Below are 17,483 nucleotides of genomic sequence, written 5' to 3' on the forward strand. Positions count from 1 at the left end.
ACAGCAAGCTTCAGTCTCATATTGAACAGTCGATGGCTTGCCGTTGTGGCGATTTGGGGTTATTACCTGAAGCTTGTATTGGCGCCTATATCTGATTTACAGCTCAGAAAGTTCCTTATTGGCGCCTGTCTTTCTCATAAGAATTTATCCCGTAGTTACTGGGCCGCAGATTGATAAGTCTGGAATGAACAGTTACACCAGGACACATCAGCAAACCTTTTCTTATCATGTTAATCGAACTTTGACATTTAGTGTCGTTTGACCCCAGTTAATGCTGACCTTGTTAATATCTAGACCTGGGTGCCGTTTAGCAATGTCGATGTCCTGTTTGCTCCAGGAAACGTGGCTGAGTGTGTGTAAGTCAAGTGTGGAAGCTGTTTCCTCCAAACTCATATGAGTGATGAATAAGCTCTTCAATACCTATCCCAAAACACACAGGGTTACTTCAAATTCATTAATGCATGGAAAGAGATTTTGTTTCGAATAGGCTGCACCATCCAGGGGCACGAAAGATGGTGTGAGAGCAACTGGCAGCCTAGTCAGACTGTCTTGCAAAGAAACTAGAGGAATCCATTCTCAAAGCACCAACCACTTATGCAAATGTAGATTTCAAAGCAAAAGAAGAGTAACCGCCATGTCGACTTGTTTAATTATACCTTGAGCTTTGTGTAGAAACGAGAATATCGATGCCCTTCACTTTTAGTCCAATTCGTTCTATCCTCATCACAGATCAATTATTCTTTGAGCTTCCGATAAAGGGCACTTTATCAGGGATATCATCAGTTATAACCAACAAGCCATCCCCTACACAATGGTTTTGTATACATCGCCTTATATCATGACATCATGACATCATGCTTTGTTCTCATCAAAGAAACCTGTGTCCTTGCGAACTAGCCACTCAGCAGCGATGGCCCAGTCATGAGGTGTATCAGAGCTGATGCTGCTTGCTCAGAGCAACCGAGTTCTTAAAAGAAAGAAGGAAATAGCACTATTGTATGTATGACGTTGAGGTGGTTCAAAACTATGGCTAGATTGATATGAAGTTCTTGACTTTTATGCATCAATTATCTAATATCTCAACGATGTAATTTGATTGGGTGCAATATTCCCGGCACCACATTTAGCGTCGGACCATTTCACCAGGTATGTTGCGCCTTATCAAAGTTCGGACTATTTTACACGGATGGTTTCCTGGCTATGTTCGGTTACGATATCATTAGAAATTGAGCTAGCTTGTTGATAAACGTAATAAAAAGGTTTGGGATTGGTGCCCTCTAACCATCACAAAAACCTTTCACTTAAAACGGTGACGACCTCTTCTGCGGCATTCCTCATCTCACCCACGCATAAACATGACCTTCTCACAACAATCACCCCATGAGATGTGGGAAAGGGTTCAATTATCCGATAAGAAAGTTGACGATCAAGGCGATACAGCGAGTTCCGGAGAAGAGCAAGGTCAATCAGTTACCAGCATAATTTGGAACGCTGATGACCCATATGCGAAGAACGAAGGCTCCTCACAAGATGGAGAACGGAAAGACATACAGCCACAGCGAGGCCTCTCGGCCTTGGATCGAGTTCTGAGTAGGACTTCTGTTACGGATAGAGATCCCGGACCTCCTCCTGACGGTGGATTCTGGGCTTGGGCTTCAGGTAAGTGGGGTCACAGTTGGCCTGAAGAGTGTTGCTAACATGTGCGTAGCTATTGCTGGGCATATAGTGATGCTGAACTCATGGTATACAACAATGGCTTCCATATTCATAATGACGATACTAACTCTGATCAGGGGATACAATAGCTCCTTTGGCGTCTTTCAAACATATTATACTACACATCTCGACAACCCAGCAAGCCAGATCTCCTGGATAGGATCAGTCCAAATTTCCGCCCTATTCTTTATAGGAACTCTCTCGGGTCGTCTCACAGACGCTGGTTACTTCCGTATCACATTCGCTGCAGGCACACTCCTCACCTGTCTCGGTGTCTTTATGACTTCTCTGAGCACGACATTCTGGCAACTCCTGCTTTCACAAGGTCTATGTACAGGACTAGGTAATGGTCTGATGTTTACTCCCAGTCTTGCTGTTGTTTCTACATACTTCAAGCGAAGAAGAGCGTTGGCTTTTGGAATCACTGCTACTGGAAGTGCTACAGGAGGGTTGATATTTCCATCTATGGCTCGCCAGCTTCTCGGGAAGATTGGTTTTGCTTGGACCGTTAGAGCTATGGGGTTGGTGCAGCTGGTTACACTGGTCATGGCGAATCTACTCCTGAGACCTAGAATACCGCCGAGGCAGTCCGGTCCCTGGATTGATTTAGCGTCGTTCAAGGAAAAGGGTTACTTTTTCTTTGCAATCGGAATTTTTTTCGTACGTTTTTGGTATCGGGAAAGCATAAAATCATACTAACGGGAATAGACATTTTGGGGAACATTCTTCCCGTTCTACTACCTTGCTTCTTTTGCAGTCTCACAGTTGGACAACCCTCTCACATACTCAGCCGCTTTGAACGTCCTTCTCGTTGTTAACGGTGTCGGAATCATAGGCCGTTCACTCCCCAACGCCATTGCACATCACTTCGGAAGTATAACAGTCCTCATACCTGTCGTGTTCATCTCATCTATTTGTTTATTCACGTGGCCTGCAGTATCCACAGAAGGGGGCCTGTATGCATGGGCTAGTATCTACGGCATTGTCGCTGGAGCATCTATGAGTTTGTTTCCTCCAGCTTTGTCAGATTTGACGACGGATGTGCACAAGACAGGTGTCAGGATGGGCATGATATTCACGACGAATAGTATCGCAACTCTTACTGGGCCGCCTATCGCCGGTATGATTATTAAACGTTCTGGAGGGCATTATCTGGGTGCGCAGGTCTTTGCTGGTGCTTCACTCTTTTTGGGTGGGGTGTTTATCTTTATGGCTAAGCGCTTCAGGGTGGTGGCAAACCAGGACCGAGCTACATAGCTTTTAACTATTTATCATATTGCAGTGATGATAAGGAAAGGGTGTCAATGGGGAAGGGAACGGCTCCTAAGGCAGTCAATTTCGACAATTTGTCAGGGGTTTCACACAATTTATAGCAACTTTAAACTTCAGCGATCGGGTTTGCATTTCAATAGCAAGGATTATATAATTGAAGATTATAGAATATGATTGGGTTGAGTTCAGGTTGACAGAAATGACATGCGATTGGAGAAGTTCATTGCCAGCCAATCACATAAATATCTCCCTTGTGTAACCGCACAGGTCAGCCAATGTCCGCACGAAATCGACCGTTATGGCAGCCTCGGCTATTTATTTCATAATTTTCTTTATTTATTTTTTGAGTTTATAGGGTAAAGAAACAAAACTGTCCAGCCTTACACATGACTCAACTGCCTCGAGATAGACTGGAGCCAAAGAAAAAGGGAGTTTGTTAAGCGAGTCCAGCCGAAACTAGGCATCTTCGCGAACGTTATTGTGCTTCTGATGTCTTTTTTTGCCTTGAACCCCTATTTTCAGACCGTCATGCCATGGGCTCGTAAGGTGGTAGATTCTGTTCATCCGTTTTAGGGCTGAAGGGCACAAATAAAATGTTGGCCTCTCTTCTTGGCGAGTCTTAAATTGACATTTCGAGGCATTCCTCCACGGGCCTTTCAAAAAAAAAAAAAAAAAAAAAAAAAAAAAAAAAAAAGGAGACTAAAAGTGAATAGGTGTCGAGGTCGTGAAGTTGGTGATAGCCCGAAATACTTCAGGCTCATGTGAGAGTACGTCGTGTTGACTTAATTGCCACTCCTCAAGCCGGCCGATTCCTTTGGATCACCTAAAGCCACCAAAATGCTCACCAGAGCCAAGAGGGACGAGGCAATCATGAAAGTGTGGCTAGCACTGTCTTGTGTCAAGGATACCAGAACCAGAAAGGATAAGGCAATCATGAAAGCGATGCCAGCATCACCTACTTTCAATGATACGTCTATTGTCTCAGTGGTCCAGGCGGCCTTCAGGTGAAAAATAGCCGTTTCAGTTGATTTGTCTGTTTTGGTTTCGCCAGAAGAATTTTGCACAGGCTTCTCAACATCATGGACGTTGGGTGGAGGTGGTGCATCACCTTCAGTTAAAGGAGTGTTGTTGGAGACAATAGCCATTGTTGCGTTCGTGAGAAGGTGATTAAGTATTGGAGTGGGTGATAAAAGAGAGGAAGCTTGTAGGAGTAAGGAAGAGGGATGTAGGGGTATTTATAGGCCTTTTCCTGAGAAAGCTTATCCAAGGTTTGGGAGATGCCACATAAGCGGAATACAGAATTTTGTCTTTCAGATGCTATTCGTATTAACCTTTCTCTAAAGCACAAATAGCGAGCCTTTGTCATGAACCCTAAGTGACTCCATAGGCACAGGTGACTCCAAGAAAAGGCTTCATAGGTATTAAGTTTCCTAATTCTAAGAATAAGCCTTCTATGAAAACTAAGGAGTAGATGTGCCATTTGCAGTTGAGACTTGTGGCTGAAAGCTTATAATCACTACACAGAACTCATAGAACTTGGGAGTATTATTACTAATGAAAGTACTCTGGTATAACACAAGGAGAACGCTTCCAGTGCATTTAATGGAATCCTCATCGTTGGCGCACTCCCCTATGCAATATAACAAGACCGTGGTACTGAAACGATTATTTGGTGAAGAGGGGACGGGTCAATTGAGACTATATGCAGAAATGATTTCTCAATTTGGCATCCAATAGGAAGCCATTCCTTGAAACAGTGGTTTCGTGGTCTAGTTGGTTATGGCATCTCGCTCACACCGAGAAGGTCCCCGGTTCGAGCCCGGGCGGAACCATTCTTTTGCTCTTTTTGACAGCTTTTGGCGACCATGTATTATTGTCTTGCGTTCGGGGATGCTGATGTGGCCTATTAGACAATATATAATAAGTGTTCTGGTGTTTAATTACTTGTAGAAGGTATTTCATAACTTCAACACGTAAGTGTGAAAGCAATTGACAAGCGAATAATTACCAAAGATCTGTCTCCTCTGCTCTTGTCCTTTGTTCGAGGCTTAGAACAAACAAACATCCTGTTCATCCCATTGAAACTCGGGTCCAAACTCATTGGCATACCTCCCCGCAACATCCAACTCGTTTGTAAGACACCGATCAAACACAATATCATGAGTTTTCATTGCTGTTTTCCAAGCTTCCAACGCCTCGTGACTGAGTATAGGAGCATCCGTCTTCCCAAGCACCATCAGGCCCGTTGCCGTGCTGAAGCTAAACCCCGCACACGATATATCCTCTTCAAAATCAGTAGGATCGAAAACATGTCGAACCGAGAGTTTTCTTATCTTGGGCATGTGGCAAACAGCTTGTGCCGCTGCCAAAAGAAAACGATCCATGATTCCCTCTTTCATGCGAGATTTGAAACTGTTTTCTATCTCGCAGCCTGGGGGGCAGTAATGTCCGTCAGCCATCCCTTCACGAACCTCTTGTCGTTGATACTCTTCTTCTTCTGCCGATAAAGGATTTTCGCCTGTGGCTACCCATTCACCAGAAGGAAGAACGTCACAAAGTGCGAATGTGAAACTCTCGAGGGTCGGCCAGCAAGAGGTTTCTGTCGAAGGCTGGAATATGGCGCTGTCGACGCTTGCAAGAAGGGTGATCTCTCGAATACCGTGTCTCTGGGCAAGTCGTCGTACTGCTTCAGAGAGAACCTCTCTATTTGACTCAACGGGGATGATGCTTGGAGGATTATAAGTCTGGTCTAGAATCCTCTCCCGCTGGTAGTCAACAAGCAACGTTTGCACAGACATGGGTATCAAGTCCAAACTTCGCGCAAGGCCTACAATACTGTTAGCTTGAACTGGTCCCAACGATAAAGAGCAGCCTTACTGTTTCTCATCACAGCTTCCCCGTAGACATAATCCCGTAAGCTCTCTATTGCCCTCACCCCAAACTTCTCCAACCGTGGCATCTTACTTGCAAGTCGACATATATCCCCAGGCGTAAACGTAGGTGTATCAGTGGACCCGCATGCTCTAAAGACTGATATCATAGGGAGTTCTGGGAAATCCTTCCACGTGTCATAAAGCTCCATGTACTGCATTCCTTTTTGCGTGAACGTTACGCGAAATTCGCTACAGGACATCTCAAAGATCATCTCCACGTAGGGCTTCTCTCCACGTGGGAGATCTTTAAGAATCCCAAAAACCCTCCCTACGAAGTCATTGAATGCGCGTTCATCGTTCGGATGATGTTTACGAGAGTCGCAGTCTCCAGGGCCTTGCGTGAATCGCTTTGGTCGTTTACATATGTGGCTGGCAAGAACGCACTTCACCGTGACGTTTCGAACGTACGAGAGTCTTTGTGGTGTCAGGCATGTGGCATACTTGTATTCCAGGACCTTTTCTATTCTCAAGTGCAGGTCTTTGAATAGAAATGGTTCAATGAGCTGTTGCCAGCGCCGTGATACTGTTGCAAGGGCGCTGAGCCTTAGTGTTTTTTTCCACCGTAGTCCGCATATTATGCCTTGATGATATGACTTTGGGAGATTCCAGATGATCTTTCTCAAGACCTCTGTTGGTAGACGCTCGGTAGGATCCATGCGGGGTAATAGGGATAAATGAAGGGTGAAGTTGTTGGTTGCTGGTCGTCGCAGGTTGAAAGTATAAGAGAAGAACGACACGTGATGTGGTGTTGGTCGCCGAGTAAGCAGGGATAGAGCAAACTTGTAAGAGGTCAATTAGTTATCTGCCAATAGATTTGCTTTTTATATTTGAGGAGGCTGCTTGCCTTTTCCATGAGGCCCCAACGCTTGGATTGGCGGCACATTCATATGAGGCGGCTTGTTTCGGTTGGTGCGCCAAGCTCTGTCTGTAGCCGTCTCAATGACCCTGAGACGTGCTTAGTGAGAAAGACTGTGAATTGAGCTGCTCTGATCCAGTTCAGTGGCCTAATAAGTGATGTTTATTTGATCTGTTAATTCCCTACAAACGGTTGTCCTGTCTAGGTAGCTGTTGTGGAAAAGGAGGTGTTCAATTACGACCAGGATCAAAGTGGTGGCACAGCATGGCATTCACACTATCAGTATTTTGCACATCATACCCTTTAATTTCTCGCGGTCTAAGCAATCAAAAAATCCCTATACAGGGAACCGTAATTGTGAAGTCGAACAAGTACCCGCCCAAAAGTTGAAGGCCGTCGGACGCAGAACGGAACGTATAACGTATGTGCCCGATAAGCTCCAGCGCAGTTGGCAGTCTTCTGTGGCCATCGCATGGTAACCGTAAGAGCTAGTGGAATGTAAAGCTTCCATTGGGCCAAGAACAGTGTGGCTTCTGTTGTCGCGAGCTTCCATAGACTGACGGGCGATTACAATAACTTGAGTGGAGCAATCATCCATGGTGCCTCGAAGCCTCGACAATCTCATCTTGTCACCTCAGTTGAGTCGGTGCTGGACGTGTCTCACTCACCACGGGACAAAACACCACGAGCATAATTGACCAAAAATAGCATTCTCATTTACTCAATTCATAACTCATCACTACCCTCATCCGTCCATATCATTAATAAGTCGTAAGGCTAGGCGTGCTAGGATCCTGAGGAAACGAAAACTTGGTCTCCACAAAGATCTTCTGCATCCCATCCTCCCTCTTCTCAAACTTGTAATACACCTTATCCAAATCCTCGAGTCTGACACGGTGCGACAGCATCTGACCGGGATCAAGCTCGCCCTTCTGGATCATCTCAAGAAGCTCATGCCAGTATTTGTGAACGGGCGCTTGACCGTTGCCGATGAGACGAATGCCTCGCTCCATGAGTGAGCCGATATTGAAGTGGTTGGTCTAGTCATGTCAGTTGCGTGTATAGAGAGTGGTTGGCATTGGGGAGGGACTCACGTAGCCAACGTAAACACCAGTAACGCCACATCGTCCAAAGTTTCGCACGCCCTCAATCATCTCATTAATAATCTCACTCGTATCCGTCTCAATCCCAACAGCCATCTCCAGCCAGTGCATCCAGCCCTTGGCATACTCACCAGCCGCGCACTCAATCGCGCAATCAGGACCACGGTTACCAGTGAGTTCCTTGAGACGACTGACGACGGTAGGCTTGTTGGTTACGCCGTGCGACAAGTGCTTGTAGTCCACCAGCTCAAGCTTGTCCTTGTGCTCAGCGGGCCAGTGGTCTCGAATAAACGACAGCCGTGGCTCGGTGTCGACAAAGATGATTTGGCTTGCGCCCTCTTTGATGGCGAAGACACCTGCCATTTGACCAATTGGACCAGCACCGAAGATGGCGACCGAGTCGTCGGGATAAACAGCTGTGTCCTTGACGGCGTTGTAGGATGTAGCCAGTACATCAGACAAGTACAGCGCTGAACATGTCAGCATAGCTCCCTCAACAGAGATGAATACTCACCCTTCTCATCGGGAACATCATCAGGAATCTCCAAAAGATTCACATCCCCCAGCGGAACACGCACATACTCCGCCTGACCTCCCGCAAAACCACCCGTGAAATGCGAATACCCAAACATACCCGCCGTGCGACCACCATACATGGCCCTCTCGGTGGTATTCGAGTTAGTCTTCTCACACTGCGACGAGAGTTTCTGCTTGCAGAAGAAACAATCACCGCACGCGATCTGGAAAGATGCGACGTAGCGCTTTCCAACGTCTATGCCCTTGACGGCTGAACCGACCTGGTCAACGACACCGCAGAACTCATGGCCTAGAATATCGCCTTCGCTGAGCTGGACGACTGTGCCGTGCAGGAGATGCAGGTCTGAGCCGCAGACGGTGCTGCCTGTTACTTTGAGGATCACATCGCGGTCTTCAATGATCTTGGGCTTGGGGGCGTCGACTGTTTGTGTTAGTGGTGAATGTGTAAGTGTCAGTGAGGGAGTGAGACATACCCATCTGGACTTTGTTCTTGCTAATCCATGCGAGAGCCTTCATAGTCTCACCAGACTCTCCGGCGCCTGGTTCACGGTATGAAGTCACATCTTGGGCTGTGACGGCATTGTCGCCGTGCCCAATGACCTTTTCGGCCTGGTAAGCTGCTTGAGTAGCCATTTTACTAGAGTTCTAATGCGATGTACTGTTGACTGGAAGAACCTTGATGGCACGGCAAAAGGCGGTATTTATTAACACGTATTTATTTATCATGACTTCATATAACAATCTTCTAACCGTCATATGTAGTATCGTCACCATGACTGTGTGTTGTTGTGGAGTTGATGCCATCATGACGATCCCTGCTCCGTACGTCATTGACTTCTCGAACCCGGGGATTATCTTCCACCGTGAGATGTAAGTGGACGCTCGGAAGTATCTGCTCGACTAAGCTTCATTACCGATGAAATAATTTCCTATTCTGTACCTGTCATCTCGATCTAAGCTCATAGCCTCATCATAGTTCGGCCGGTCGCATCGCTTCCGTCGCGCCAAGCTTTACACTACACTGATCCCCTCTTGGAGCTCCGTCTTGGTGGGCATCTTGTTAACCCGCATTAATTCTGCACTCTGGGCCATAGCTGGGTCTCTTCCCATGCTGGCCATGGCGACGACCGTTTCGCCCTTGCAGTAGTAGGCCACAAACTTATTCTCGGCCGGACTACCCTCGAGGACAAGATCGTCCCAGCCAGAGGCCATTGTGTTGCCGCAGTACCGTAGTTGAGCTCCCAGGGCAGACCAGAAAATGGGAATAAAGTGCTCAGTCTTGCCACCTGGGTTGACAATGTGGTTCGCAGCGATGCGGCCCGCCTTTTGAGCAACGTTCCAGTGCTCAATTCGCACGTGCTTGCCTTCGCCTCCGGGGCCGTGGTAGGGGAACGTAGCGATGTCGCCGATGGCATAAACATCCTTCAGACCTTGAACAGAGTAGTCGTCGTTTGTCTTGATAGAACCGTCGTCCTCCAGTTTGATCCCGCTGTTGTTCTTGAGGAACTGGGTAGCAGGTGCGACACCGACGCCAAGAACAACGAGATCCGCCTCCAGCTTGGTACCATCCTTGAGAGATACGGAGCCAACCTTGGACGCGTCAGATGCAGAGGGCTCGGCCTTGTCGACACTTGCGCCCATGTAAAACTTGACACCTTTACCTTCAAGCGCCTTCTGGAGGCCTGAACCAACCTTTTCGCCGAGGACGCGCTCAAGAGGAACATTCTCCATACCAATGACGGTCACATCGTTATCGCCGGCTGTCGCGACCGCCAATTCAATTCCGATGAATGAAGATCCGACAACAACAATCTTCTTGCCCTTCTCGCCAATCTGGTCAACAATCTTTTTCGTGTCGTGAACATTTCGGAGAGTGAAGATGTTGCCGAGGTTCTTGAATCCCTCGAGCGGCAGTCGTCTGGGAGTTCCACCAGTAGCAAGGACCAGCTTGGTGTAGTCAATCTTCTCGCCTTCGCTGGTGGTAACGAAACGACCCGAGAAGTCAACATTGTTGACCTCGCCCTGGACAAACTTGATAGAGCCACCTTCGTAGAAATCCTTGTTTCGCCATTGCAGTTTGCTGAGGTCGGTCATGAGAGCCTTGCTCAACTTTGTTCGATCGATGGGGTAATAGCCCTCGTTGGAGATGACGGTGATGCCACCCTTGTAGCCATTCTCGCGGAGGCTCTCGACGACACCCAGTGTTCCTGAACCACCACCGACAACAACGACGTGGTCGTCCTGAACACTTCCAAATTCGGCGCACTTGACCTTGGGCTGTCGCTTGGATGACTTGATGGCGCTCTCCTCTCCGGTGAGATACACGGCACCGTCTCGTTCGGCGACTTGGAAGACGGGGAGATGATCGAGGGCGGGGGCATCTTCAATATCGCCGGTCTTTGCGTTGAAGCAAGCTACGATTAATTAGTACAAGCATAAATGGGTGAGGACTGCATTTGGGCATACCTCCGTGCCATGGGCATGTGATGCGACCATCGCTAGTCAAAACACCTTTTGCGAGAGGTGCACCATAATGAGTGCAATTAGAACCTAGAGCTTGAGTCTTTCCTCCAGTGTTGACGAGTAGAACCTTGCCATTCTCGATACCCTCAACTTCAACCTCCTGCTTGGAGCCTGGAGAGAGGTCGAGCGACGAAACGCCCTTGAGCTTGTATTCTTGCGCCATTGGTCTGTATGTGGAGAAAGGCCTTGCTAGAGGAAATAATCGAGGTGTTTGTATCCGAGCTGAGCGAAAGCTTTGAAGTAATCTAGGATGTGGACGCATCAAGACGTCTTATTAAAGAAGAGAGAGAGAGAGCTGTGGGATGGTAGGTAGCAGTGGGAGACCGAAATTGGGGGAAACGAAGAAACGTGGACATGGCGCCATCAATTCGACGGCAGCTGCAAAGCAGTGCAAGTGCAACGCAAAGGTTCCTCCCTAACAAAACGCAAGCATCACCACTGGAAGCTCCGTATCATCCATGCCCACGATGATGTGGGGGATGACAATGGGAGTGATTTGACTGGTCGAAGCTTTACGGGCGAGGTTGTTGATGACGACATGCCGACGTTGTAAGCCGTTCTCTTGTTAAGGCTGCACCACAATCCAACCGTTTCCGATGTATTTGTATCTGTAAGCAATGCCCCGCATAGAGTATGATGCCACTATTAACTGCCGGCTTACGAGGCATTGAACGAATGCAGGCGGTGTAAAAGCATGAATGCGAAAAATGTTAGGGTAATGATGGCTTAGAGGGCATTAGACTTCATGTCAAATCAGATAGACTACCCTGGACCATGTCAGTTGACTCATCACGTGCCTTATCTTCTTATCTCAGAGCGCTAAACCTGCGTCATAGCGAATTCAGCAAGGTGTGACAACCTTGAATTCCACATCCAATCACACGCAAAAAGGAAATGAGGGAATCGCGAGCGCTCAACACGTCTTCCCTGCGACTTCATCGCGCTAACCGAGTCCAGAGTCTCCGCCCCTGATGAATGCCTAAAGAGATCCCCTGTACGAACTGTTCGCAGCCTATTACCCTGGCCGTCTCTGCATCACATGGCTTGTGCAAGTGGCTGAGGTTGGTCTCTTTTGAGGCCTCATCTGCCTTGTTTATTCTCTCAATGCAAACACACCTACGAATACAAACAAGTCGTCACTGTCATATTTATCTGCATCACTTTCTTTGTTTACTCTAAAACTTCAACTGTCGGCGATCTCGCTAAGTCAGGAACAGAACTCCACTCCTACCCAACTTAGACTCGCGCGGGAGCCCACATACCAATTACAACGTCAGCCAATTATACACAACAAAGACCCTCTTTGTTTGGCTCAACAGTAAACACCAGCCGTTCCCATCAAAACGACTCGAATCCGACGAGACGGCCATCGTCTTCTTGCCTCGCCTCGACTCTGGCTTGTCACGAGTCTAATACCGGCTGCCGACGAACCATGTTCTAATCCTCACCCTTCGATTCATTCCTTATCTCCTCCGAGCTATAGTATTATCATGTTGCCGACCGATCCCTTATCTTCCGCCGCCTTCATTACCTTTCGCGAATCCTTCATCCTATTATCCGTACAATAATCAAAGCTTCAAGGCCTCTCCATCTCCGATTTCGCTCCGCCCATCATGGAGAGGCCGGATTTTGGGCCGGAGCCGCATATCTCTGAGATGACTTGCTGCTGTGGACGAATCGACTGCGCTCTCCTCAAGAAAAATTGCTCCATTCTAGAGACAGTCGAAAAAGATGTCCATACCGCGGCACAACTTGGTCAGGTTAGTCAGGTACCAATCCTCAATTTTGGGGCATTCCTCTGCTTTTATACGGCTGTCACTTCTTCCACCGCCTAAACACCCGCGTGTCCCGCATGCCAGTCCCCGCTAGACACGTCAATGCCCCATCAGACTGCTGACTTGTCTGTCTCCCTTGTAGGCTCTACTCGCTAGACATGAAGCATATATGGCCGACGCGGAGAGAGATCGTCTTGATCTTTCCTCCAGGATAGAGCGTCTGGAAATGGCCAAGCAGGAATTAGAGGCTGAGAATGCCCTGAAAATTGAGGAGAATCGTAATCTCCTCGACCAGCTTGAACTGCTCAACAGCACCGTCTCCGAATCTGATACAAAGATCAAAGCACTCGAAGCAAGTCTGCTGTCGTCTCAACAAGCCGTCCGAAGACTCGAGTCTGCTGCCCTGCGAGCCGAAGATGCTGAGAGGCATATTTCCCTCTTGGAACTCGAACAGGATGATCTCTATCACGAATTGAGGTCGACGAAAGAAGATGCTCGAACACATGCACAGCGTTGCAAGGAGGCGCAACGCGGTATCATGGATATGCAGGATCAGTTGGAGAGGATGGAAGAAGAAGCTCGAGAGGAGCGTCAAAGACATGCCGAGGTTATTGGGCGAATGGAGCGTCAACGTCAAGTTGAGAAGCAGCTCAATACAGCCGCCGGTCGTCTAAAAGGTGCAGCTGCATCCAAGACACTGCAAGAACCGAAGCCAGGGAATCCCGTCGTCAATCATTTTGTTCGGGATCTTCTCCAAGACAATGCCAATCTACAACTTGGCATGGCTGAGCTACGAGAGATGCTTCTCAATTCGAACGATGAGATTCAGTCTCTGCGAGAACAGCTTGTCACCCACCAACCTATTGCCGATAGTAGTACGACTCTCAAAGACGAACTCGAGGCTTATGAGCCGCCGACGACTCCTCGAATATCGCAAGAGCTTCACATCCACCACCACTATCACGTTACAGCCAAGGCCGATAAACACAAAATGAGGCGGAAGCGCGCGAGCTTGAACTCTAGTATCTTTTCAGCTTCGACAAGTTCTGGCACATCCACCCCGAGATCTTCTGCTCGCTGGAGTTTGGGACCTGCCCTGCCTGCCCTCGCTTCCATCAACACCAAAGAACCCAACTCTGTCATCTCAATGCCCAAACAGAGATGGTCCATGCTCTCAGAGCAACCCTCTGAAATCGCGTCGTCCGTTCCAAGTTCACCACGATCGAATCTGCGAAACTCGATGTTTGACTCGAATTTTGGCGATAGCGATTATCCAATGTCACCAGCCACAAGCTTTGACCCCATGTCACCCACCTGGCGGACGCACCGTAAAGGCCCGTCTGACATTTCGGCTTTCAGCCTTCAAGCACCTTCCCTCCAGCTTGATCCAGGTACGCCGCCTCAAAATTCACGTCAATTCAACGATGATGTGATACATGAGGAGGACGAAAATGAGAGTGAGGAGGTCATGTCTCGAATTGAGACACCCGATCTTGGCAACACCCCATCAATCGACGAGAGCTCAATCGTTGAGAGCTCTGAAGACAACCGAGACGACTACATGCCGCGTCCAAGGATTCATCGAGCTATTTCTCATGAATCCATCATGTCTCTTACAGGCGGGCTTGACATTCACACACTCAAGGCTCGACCTAGCCAGCTCACCCTTCGACCACTTGGTGGCGCTGAGGCTGTCGTTACGGGCGTTACAGCGCAGCCCACACTTTACAGAGGTGCAGCTAAGCGAAGCACCGCTGCCCTCCGAGACACTTTCGCTGGTCTTCCCGCAAGTAGAACTGTGTCCAACCCACTTAACAGGCCTGGGTCAAACAGATCTGCGTCGCCAGCTCCTTCGGATACCCCCCAAGGGAGCCCCGCAGGAGGAATAGGAAAATGGGTTGGCTGGAGACCTTGGGCTTCAGGCAATAGTGAAAACGCCCCTCCAAAACCTGCGGAGAAGGAAAGGGACAGGCATATTAATCGGACGCCGGGGATCAACCAGCCCGGTTCTATTCCTGGCTTTCATCAATATTGGGCTGCTCAGAAGCGAAAGGGCGCGCCAGCTCAGGTCACTACTGTTGATGTTGACCGTGAGGCCCTGGTAGAAGGCTTACAGGACTGAATACTACCTATGCGCTCAAACGTACATTGCACCTAATTCACCACTGGATACTGGAGTTGATCTCATTTGTGGCGTTTGTTGAGGAGGTTACCTGATGGAGATACCCTGGCTAGACAAGCCTAGTCCCTTTGTTTTACACGTTGGTATGCATTCGTTTGGTGTTTTATTGGTTCATCTTGGGTATAAATATCATAATCATACATATCTTTATCCTCATGCTATACTGCTGTTGAGCATAGTCCAGTACGTAGTGTCTACACCTTGCAGTGCCCAATCTTCTGGGTCGGCTGTGAAGCAGGGCCAGTTGGAGTCCAACACATCAGGCGTGAAGGCGCACGTTGTGGATAAGTCGCAATTTTCGGAGCCAAGGTTTGGCGAGTTGAAGGACAGCGGGAACTGTGACATGTCGACGTTGCCACTGGGCGTGGTGCTGTTGGACGCTATCATGCTCGCTGTGGAGGCTGGCGGCGTCGGACCGGGGTTGATGTTCACCGTACCCAGGAACGGGACGTTGAGATGGACGTTTTCTCCGCTTGTGCCTGATTGCCTCTGCACGATGGGCAAAAGCTGCCGAATTGTTTCCGCCGCTTCAATGCAGAGCCGGTCGTTGTTCAGCGCTCCCATTTCTTGCATCCTTTCTTGTGTCTTTTCGGCGAGGTCTCTGTCGTGCTCTTTTTCTGTCTCGTAGCCTGGCCAGCGCCAGCCGAGATAGCCTAGCAAGAGTGTCATGGCTGCTACGAGGGCGGAGTAGTCGACGTGACGGCCTGATACAGATGTTGTAAAGCAATTGCGGTATTCGATGAATCGGGCGAGCACGTCGCGGCTTGCTTGCATGCATGTTGCGCGGTTGTACTCGTATCGTCTTTGGCCGCGATCGCGAAGAAGATAGGGAAGATGGAGAAGAATGAGAAGCGAGAAGTGTCGGATTTGGAGCTTTATAACGCTCATTCCATCGCCCGATGCGTCGGCTGTACCGCAGCATATGGCCATGTCGGGTAATTTCCACCACAGACCATCATCCATCATCTTGTAAGCTTTCTCAAGCTCCATGTCGATGGATTGCGTGAGAACATATGCCTCACTTCCCTTGAGCTCATTCCTATCCGCGATCTTGCCCGCCATCATAGCGTACACCTTGCCAAGCTTGTCGCTCGGTGCATCCGACACGAGAGCATTGTCTTCTGCGAAACTGTTATCGCGCGAGCCAATTGGCAACCCGAGAATGAGAGAGACGTAGCGATCATTGCAGTTGATGCGAAACCAGATGACTGGTGGTGAAGGGCGATGCTTGTTGCTGAATGATGGATCCACGGATTTGATTGACTTTGCGCTCTTACGATCAATGCCCATCAGCTGCGCCATGTTCAGAGCCCGACGACCCGTTAACCACGCTTTTCGCAAATGTCCTGCGTCGCTTTGGTAAAAGCTCTGTAAGATAAGACACTCGAGACCTTCTAAACACCCGACAAAGTCATCGTCGGACGTAACGAGGCGTCCTGTAACAGCAATCCACTCTTCCATCGTTTCGCGCGGCGATTTACTCAAACCGAGAGTACTCCCATCGAAGAATGGGGGCATTTGCTGTAGACAGACAGCGAGTTGTAAGAGACGCTTGGCGAGAATGGCGGGATGGCTTGTAATGGGTGGTATCTGCGCCAGCGACGATAAAGGCTCAGGTTTCCCATCAATCTGATCCTGCTGCGAGTAGAACATGGCCAGAACAAAACGCGCACCAGGACTCTGCTGCGAAATAGCATACAGAATCTGCTGCGACGGGAAAAGCGCGTGTAGCTGCGCAGAAACATGCGTCGCCTTTGCAGAGCGGCTTGGGAACTTGTGCGTCACGATCGCAGCATCAGGCTGGTCGAGGATCTGTTGCGCATTATCCACGACAGACGACTCAAACACATCAGCCGTATGCTGCGTGAACCTCTCGAGCGCAGGGTCTTCTGATTCAGGCGATGGCAGCGGCTTTTCGACTAGCTTCTCCATCAGCTCCTCCAGCCGGCCGAGGCGCTGGGCAAGACGCTTGTCTTGGGGAGCGGAGGGCGGCGTGGGGACATATTCTTGTGATATACAGCTTGTTTCGCGCTGTGTGCAGCCTATGCAGATTGGATCGTCTTCTTTTGAGAATTGGCATTTTATTTTACGGCGGCGGCCTGGGCATGTAAGCACCTTATCCTGTATGAGTGGAGGGGAGATTTACATTCCCAGCAGCTTCGTGTTCCTTTTCGAACTTTGCGGCGCTTGGCGGGTGGTTCGGACATGTTTTACAAGAGAATTATTCGGCCGAAGAGGAATGAAATGTTGGAGAGTGTGAATATGAAGGGGTTTGTTGCGTGAGAATGTGAAAGGTGTTGATGATGTATACGGACGAATGACGGACGAAATGCGGACGAATTGGTGAGGTTTTGTGGGGTGCATCGGGAGGATTAGCCCGGCTTATGGTGTCGGCGTCCGGACGGGGGAAGTGTATTTGTAATGCAGATTGAAGAGAACAAAGAGCGGCAATGATGGTGCTTTTTTTTATTACTTGGCATGCATTCATATCGATCTATTGTTTCATATTGGGAGGGTATTTGGTGTTATTCGCACTGGTAAGAGATACTGCAGATCGCAGCGACGTGGTTCAATCCGAAGGTTGAG

At 48.8% G+C, this 17,483-nt stretch overlaps 7 protein-coding genes and 1 non-coding gene across 8 annotated transcripts; 3 read left to right on the top strand and 5 right to left on the bottom strand.

Annotated features, from left to right (window-relative positions):
- Window positions 1-1,287: 1,287 nt before the first annotated feature.
- FOXG_10649 (uncharacterized protein) lies at window positions 1,288-3,198 on the top strand. Its single transcript, XM_018390110.1, has 4 exons — window positions 1,288-1,659; window positions 1,709-1,742; window positions 1,794-2,376; window positions 2,425-3,198. Exons 1-4 carry the CDS (start codon window positions 1,356-1,358, stop codon window positions 2,971-2,973), a joined length of 1,470 nt encoding a protein of 489 aa, XP_018248501.1. The 5' UTR covers window positions 1,288-1,355; the 3' UTR covers window positions 2,974-3,198.
- A 572-nt stretch (window positions 3,199-3,770) lies between these two features.
- FOXG_10650 (uncharacterized protein) lies at window positions 3,771-4,133 on the bottom strand (the record flags this gene model as incomplete). Its single annotated transcript, XM_018390111.1, has 1 exon — window positions 3,771-4,133. One exon carries the CDS (start codon window positions 4,131-4,133, stop codon window positions 3,771-3,773), a length of 363 nt encoding a protein of 120 aa, XP_018248502.1.
- A 613-nt stretch (window positions 4,134-4,746) lies between these two features.
- Window positions 4,747-4,820, top strand: FOXG_20346. Its single transcript has one exon. It is a non-coding gene; the product is annotated as a tRNA-Val (tRNA).
- Window positions 4,821-4,914: 94 nt separating this feature from the next.
- On the bottom strand, window positions 4,915-6,602 carry FOXG_10651 (uncharacterized protein). The gene is made up of 2 exons (XM_018390112.1): window positions 5,866-6,602; window positions 4,915-5,815 (listed from the first exon to the last, which is right to left on the bottom strand). The coding sequence occupies exons 1-2, from the start codon at window positions 6,575-6,577 to the stop codon at window positions 5,037-5,039; spliced, it is 1,491 nt and encodes a 496-aa protein (XP_018248503.1). The 5' UTR covers window positions 6,578-6,602; the 3' UTR covers window positions 4,915-5,036.
- A 936-nt stretch (window positions 6,603-7,538) lies between these two features.
- Window positions 7,539-9,076, bottom strand: FOXG_10652 (S-(hydroxymethyl)glutathione dehydrogenase/alcohol dehydrogenase; the record flags this gene model as incomplete). Its single annotated transcript, XM_018390113.1, has 4 exons — window positions 8,891-9,076; window positions 8,395-8,838; window positions 7,872-8,350; window positions 7,539-7,817 (listed from the first exon to the last, which is right to left on the bottom strand). The coding sequence occupies exons 1-4, from the start codon at window positions 9,048-9,050 to the stop codon at window positions 7,539-7,541; spliced, it is 1,362 nt and encodes a 453-aa protein (XP_018248504.1). The 5' UTR covers window positions 9,051-9,076.
- Window positions 9,077-9,093: 17 nt separating this feature from the next.
- FOXG_10653 (uncharacterized protein) lies at window positions 9,094-11,649 on the bottom strand. The gene is made up of 2 exons (XM_018390114.1): window positions 10,884-11,649; window positions 9,094-10,831 (listed from the first exon to the last, which is right to left on the bottom strand). Exons 1-2 carry the CDS (start codon window positions 11,200-11,202, stop codon window positions 9,429-9,431), a joined length of 1,722 nt encoding a protein of 573 aa, XP_018248505.1. The 5' UTR covers window positions 11,203-11,649; the 3' UTR covers window positions 9,094-9,428.
- A 187-nt stretch (window positions 11,650-11,836) lies between these two features.
- Window positions 11,837-16,944, top strand: FOXG_10654 (uncharacterized protein). Its single transcript, XM_018390115.1, has 2 exons — window positions 11,837-12,700; window positions 12,858-16,944. Exons 1-2 carry the CDS (start codon window positions 12,554-12,556, stop codon window positions 14,835-14,837), a joined length of 2,127 nt encoding a protein of 708 aa, XP_018248506.1. The 5' UTR covers window positions 11,837-12,553; the 3' UTR covers window positions 14,838-16,944.
- Window positions 12,728-17,204, bottom strand: FOXG_10655 (uncharacterized protein). Its single transcript, XM_018390116.1, has 2 exons — window positions 17,044-17,204; window positions 12,728-16,996 (listed from the first exon to the last, which is right to left on the bottom strand). Exons 1-2 carry the CDS (start codon window positions 17,102-17,104, stop codon window positions 15,051-15,053), a joined length of 2,007 nt encoding a protein of 668 aa, XP_018248507.1. The 5' UTR covers window positions 17,105-17,204; the 3' UTR covers window positions 12,728-15,050.
- Between the last annotated feature and the right edge of the window lie 279 nt (window positions 17,205-17,483).

The sequence above is a fragment of the Fusarium oxysporum genome, chromosome 7, assembly GCF_000149955.1.
Source record: "Fusarium oxysporum f. sp. lycopersici 4287 chromosome 7, whole genome shotgun sequence".
Classification (NCBI taxonomy): Eukaryota; Fungi; Ascomycota; class Sordariomycetes; order Hypocreales; family Nectriaceae; genus Fusarium; species Fusarium oxysporum.

What these genes read in the sequence shown, in the direction of transcription:
- FOXG_10653 (XM_018390114.1), bottom strand. Translation starts at nt 11,202, where the DNA reads ATGCGTCCACATCCTAGATTACTTCAAAGCTTTCGCTCAGCTCGGATA. An exon ending in CACATGCCCATGGCACGGAG is followed by an intron (nt 10,832 to 10,883) that starts GTATGCCCAAAT and finishes AATTAATCGTAG; the next exon opens with CTTGCTTCAACGCAAAGACC.
- FOXG_10655 (XM_018390116.1), bottom strand. Translation starts at nt 17,104, where the DNA reads ATGTCCGAACCACCCGCCAAGCGCCGCAAAGTTCGAAAAGGAACACGA. An exon ending in AACACGAAGCTGCTGGGAAT is followed by an intron (nt 16,997 to 17,043) that starts GTAAATCTCCCC and finishes TTACATGCCCAG; the next exon opens with GCCGCCGCCGTAAAATAAAA.
- FOXG_10651 (XM_018390112.1), bottom strand. Translation starts at nt 6,577, where the DNA reads ATGGATCCTACCGAGCGTCTACCAACAGAGGTCTTGAGAAAGATCATC. An exon ending in GGAAGCTGTGATGAGAAACA is followed by an intron (nt 5,816 to 5,865) that starts GTAAGGCTGCTC and finishes ACAGTATTGTAG; the next exon opens with GCCTTGCGCGAAGTTTGGAC.
- FOXG_10654 (XM_018390115.1), top strand. Translation starts at nt 12,554, where the DNA reads ATGGAGAGGCCGGATTTTGGGCCGGAGCCGCATATCTCTGAGATGACT. An exon ending in CCGCGGCACAACTTGGTCAG is followed by an intron (nt 12,701 to 12,857) that starts GTTAGTCAGGTA and finishes TCTCCCTTGTAG; the next exon opens with GCTCTACTCGCTAGACATGA.
- FOXG_10649 (XM_018390110.1), top strand. Translation starts at nt 1,356, where the DNA reads ATGACCTTCTCACAACAATCACCCCATGAGATGTGGGAAAGGGTTCAA. An exon ending in ATTCTGGGCTTGGGCTTCAG is followed by an intron (nt 1,660 to 1,708) that starts GTAAGTGGGGTC and finishes ACATGTGCGTAG; the next exon opens with CTATTGCTGGGCATATAGTG. An exon ending in ATAGTGATGCTGAACTCATG is followed by an intron (nt 1,743 to 1,793) that starts GTATACAACAAT and finishes AACTCTGATCAG; the next exon opens with GGGATACAATAGCTCCTTTG.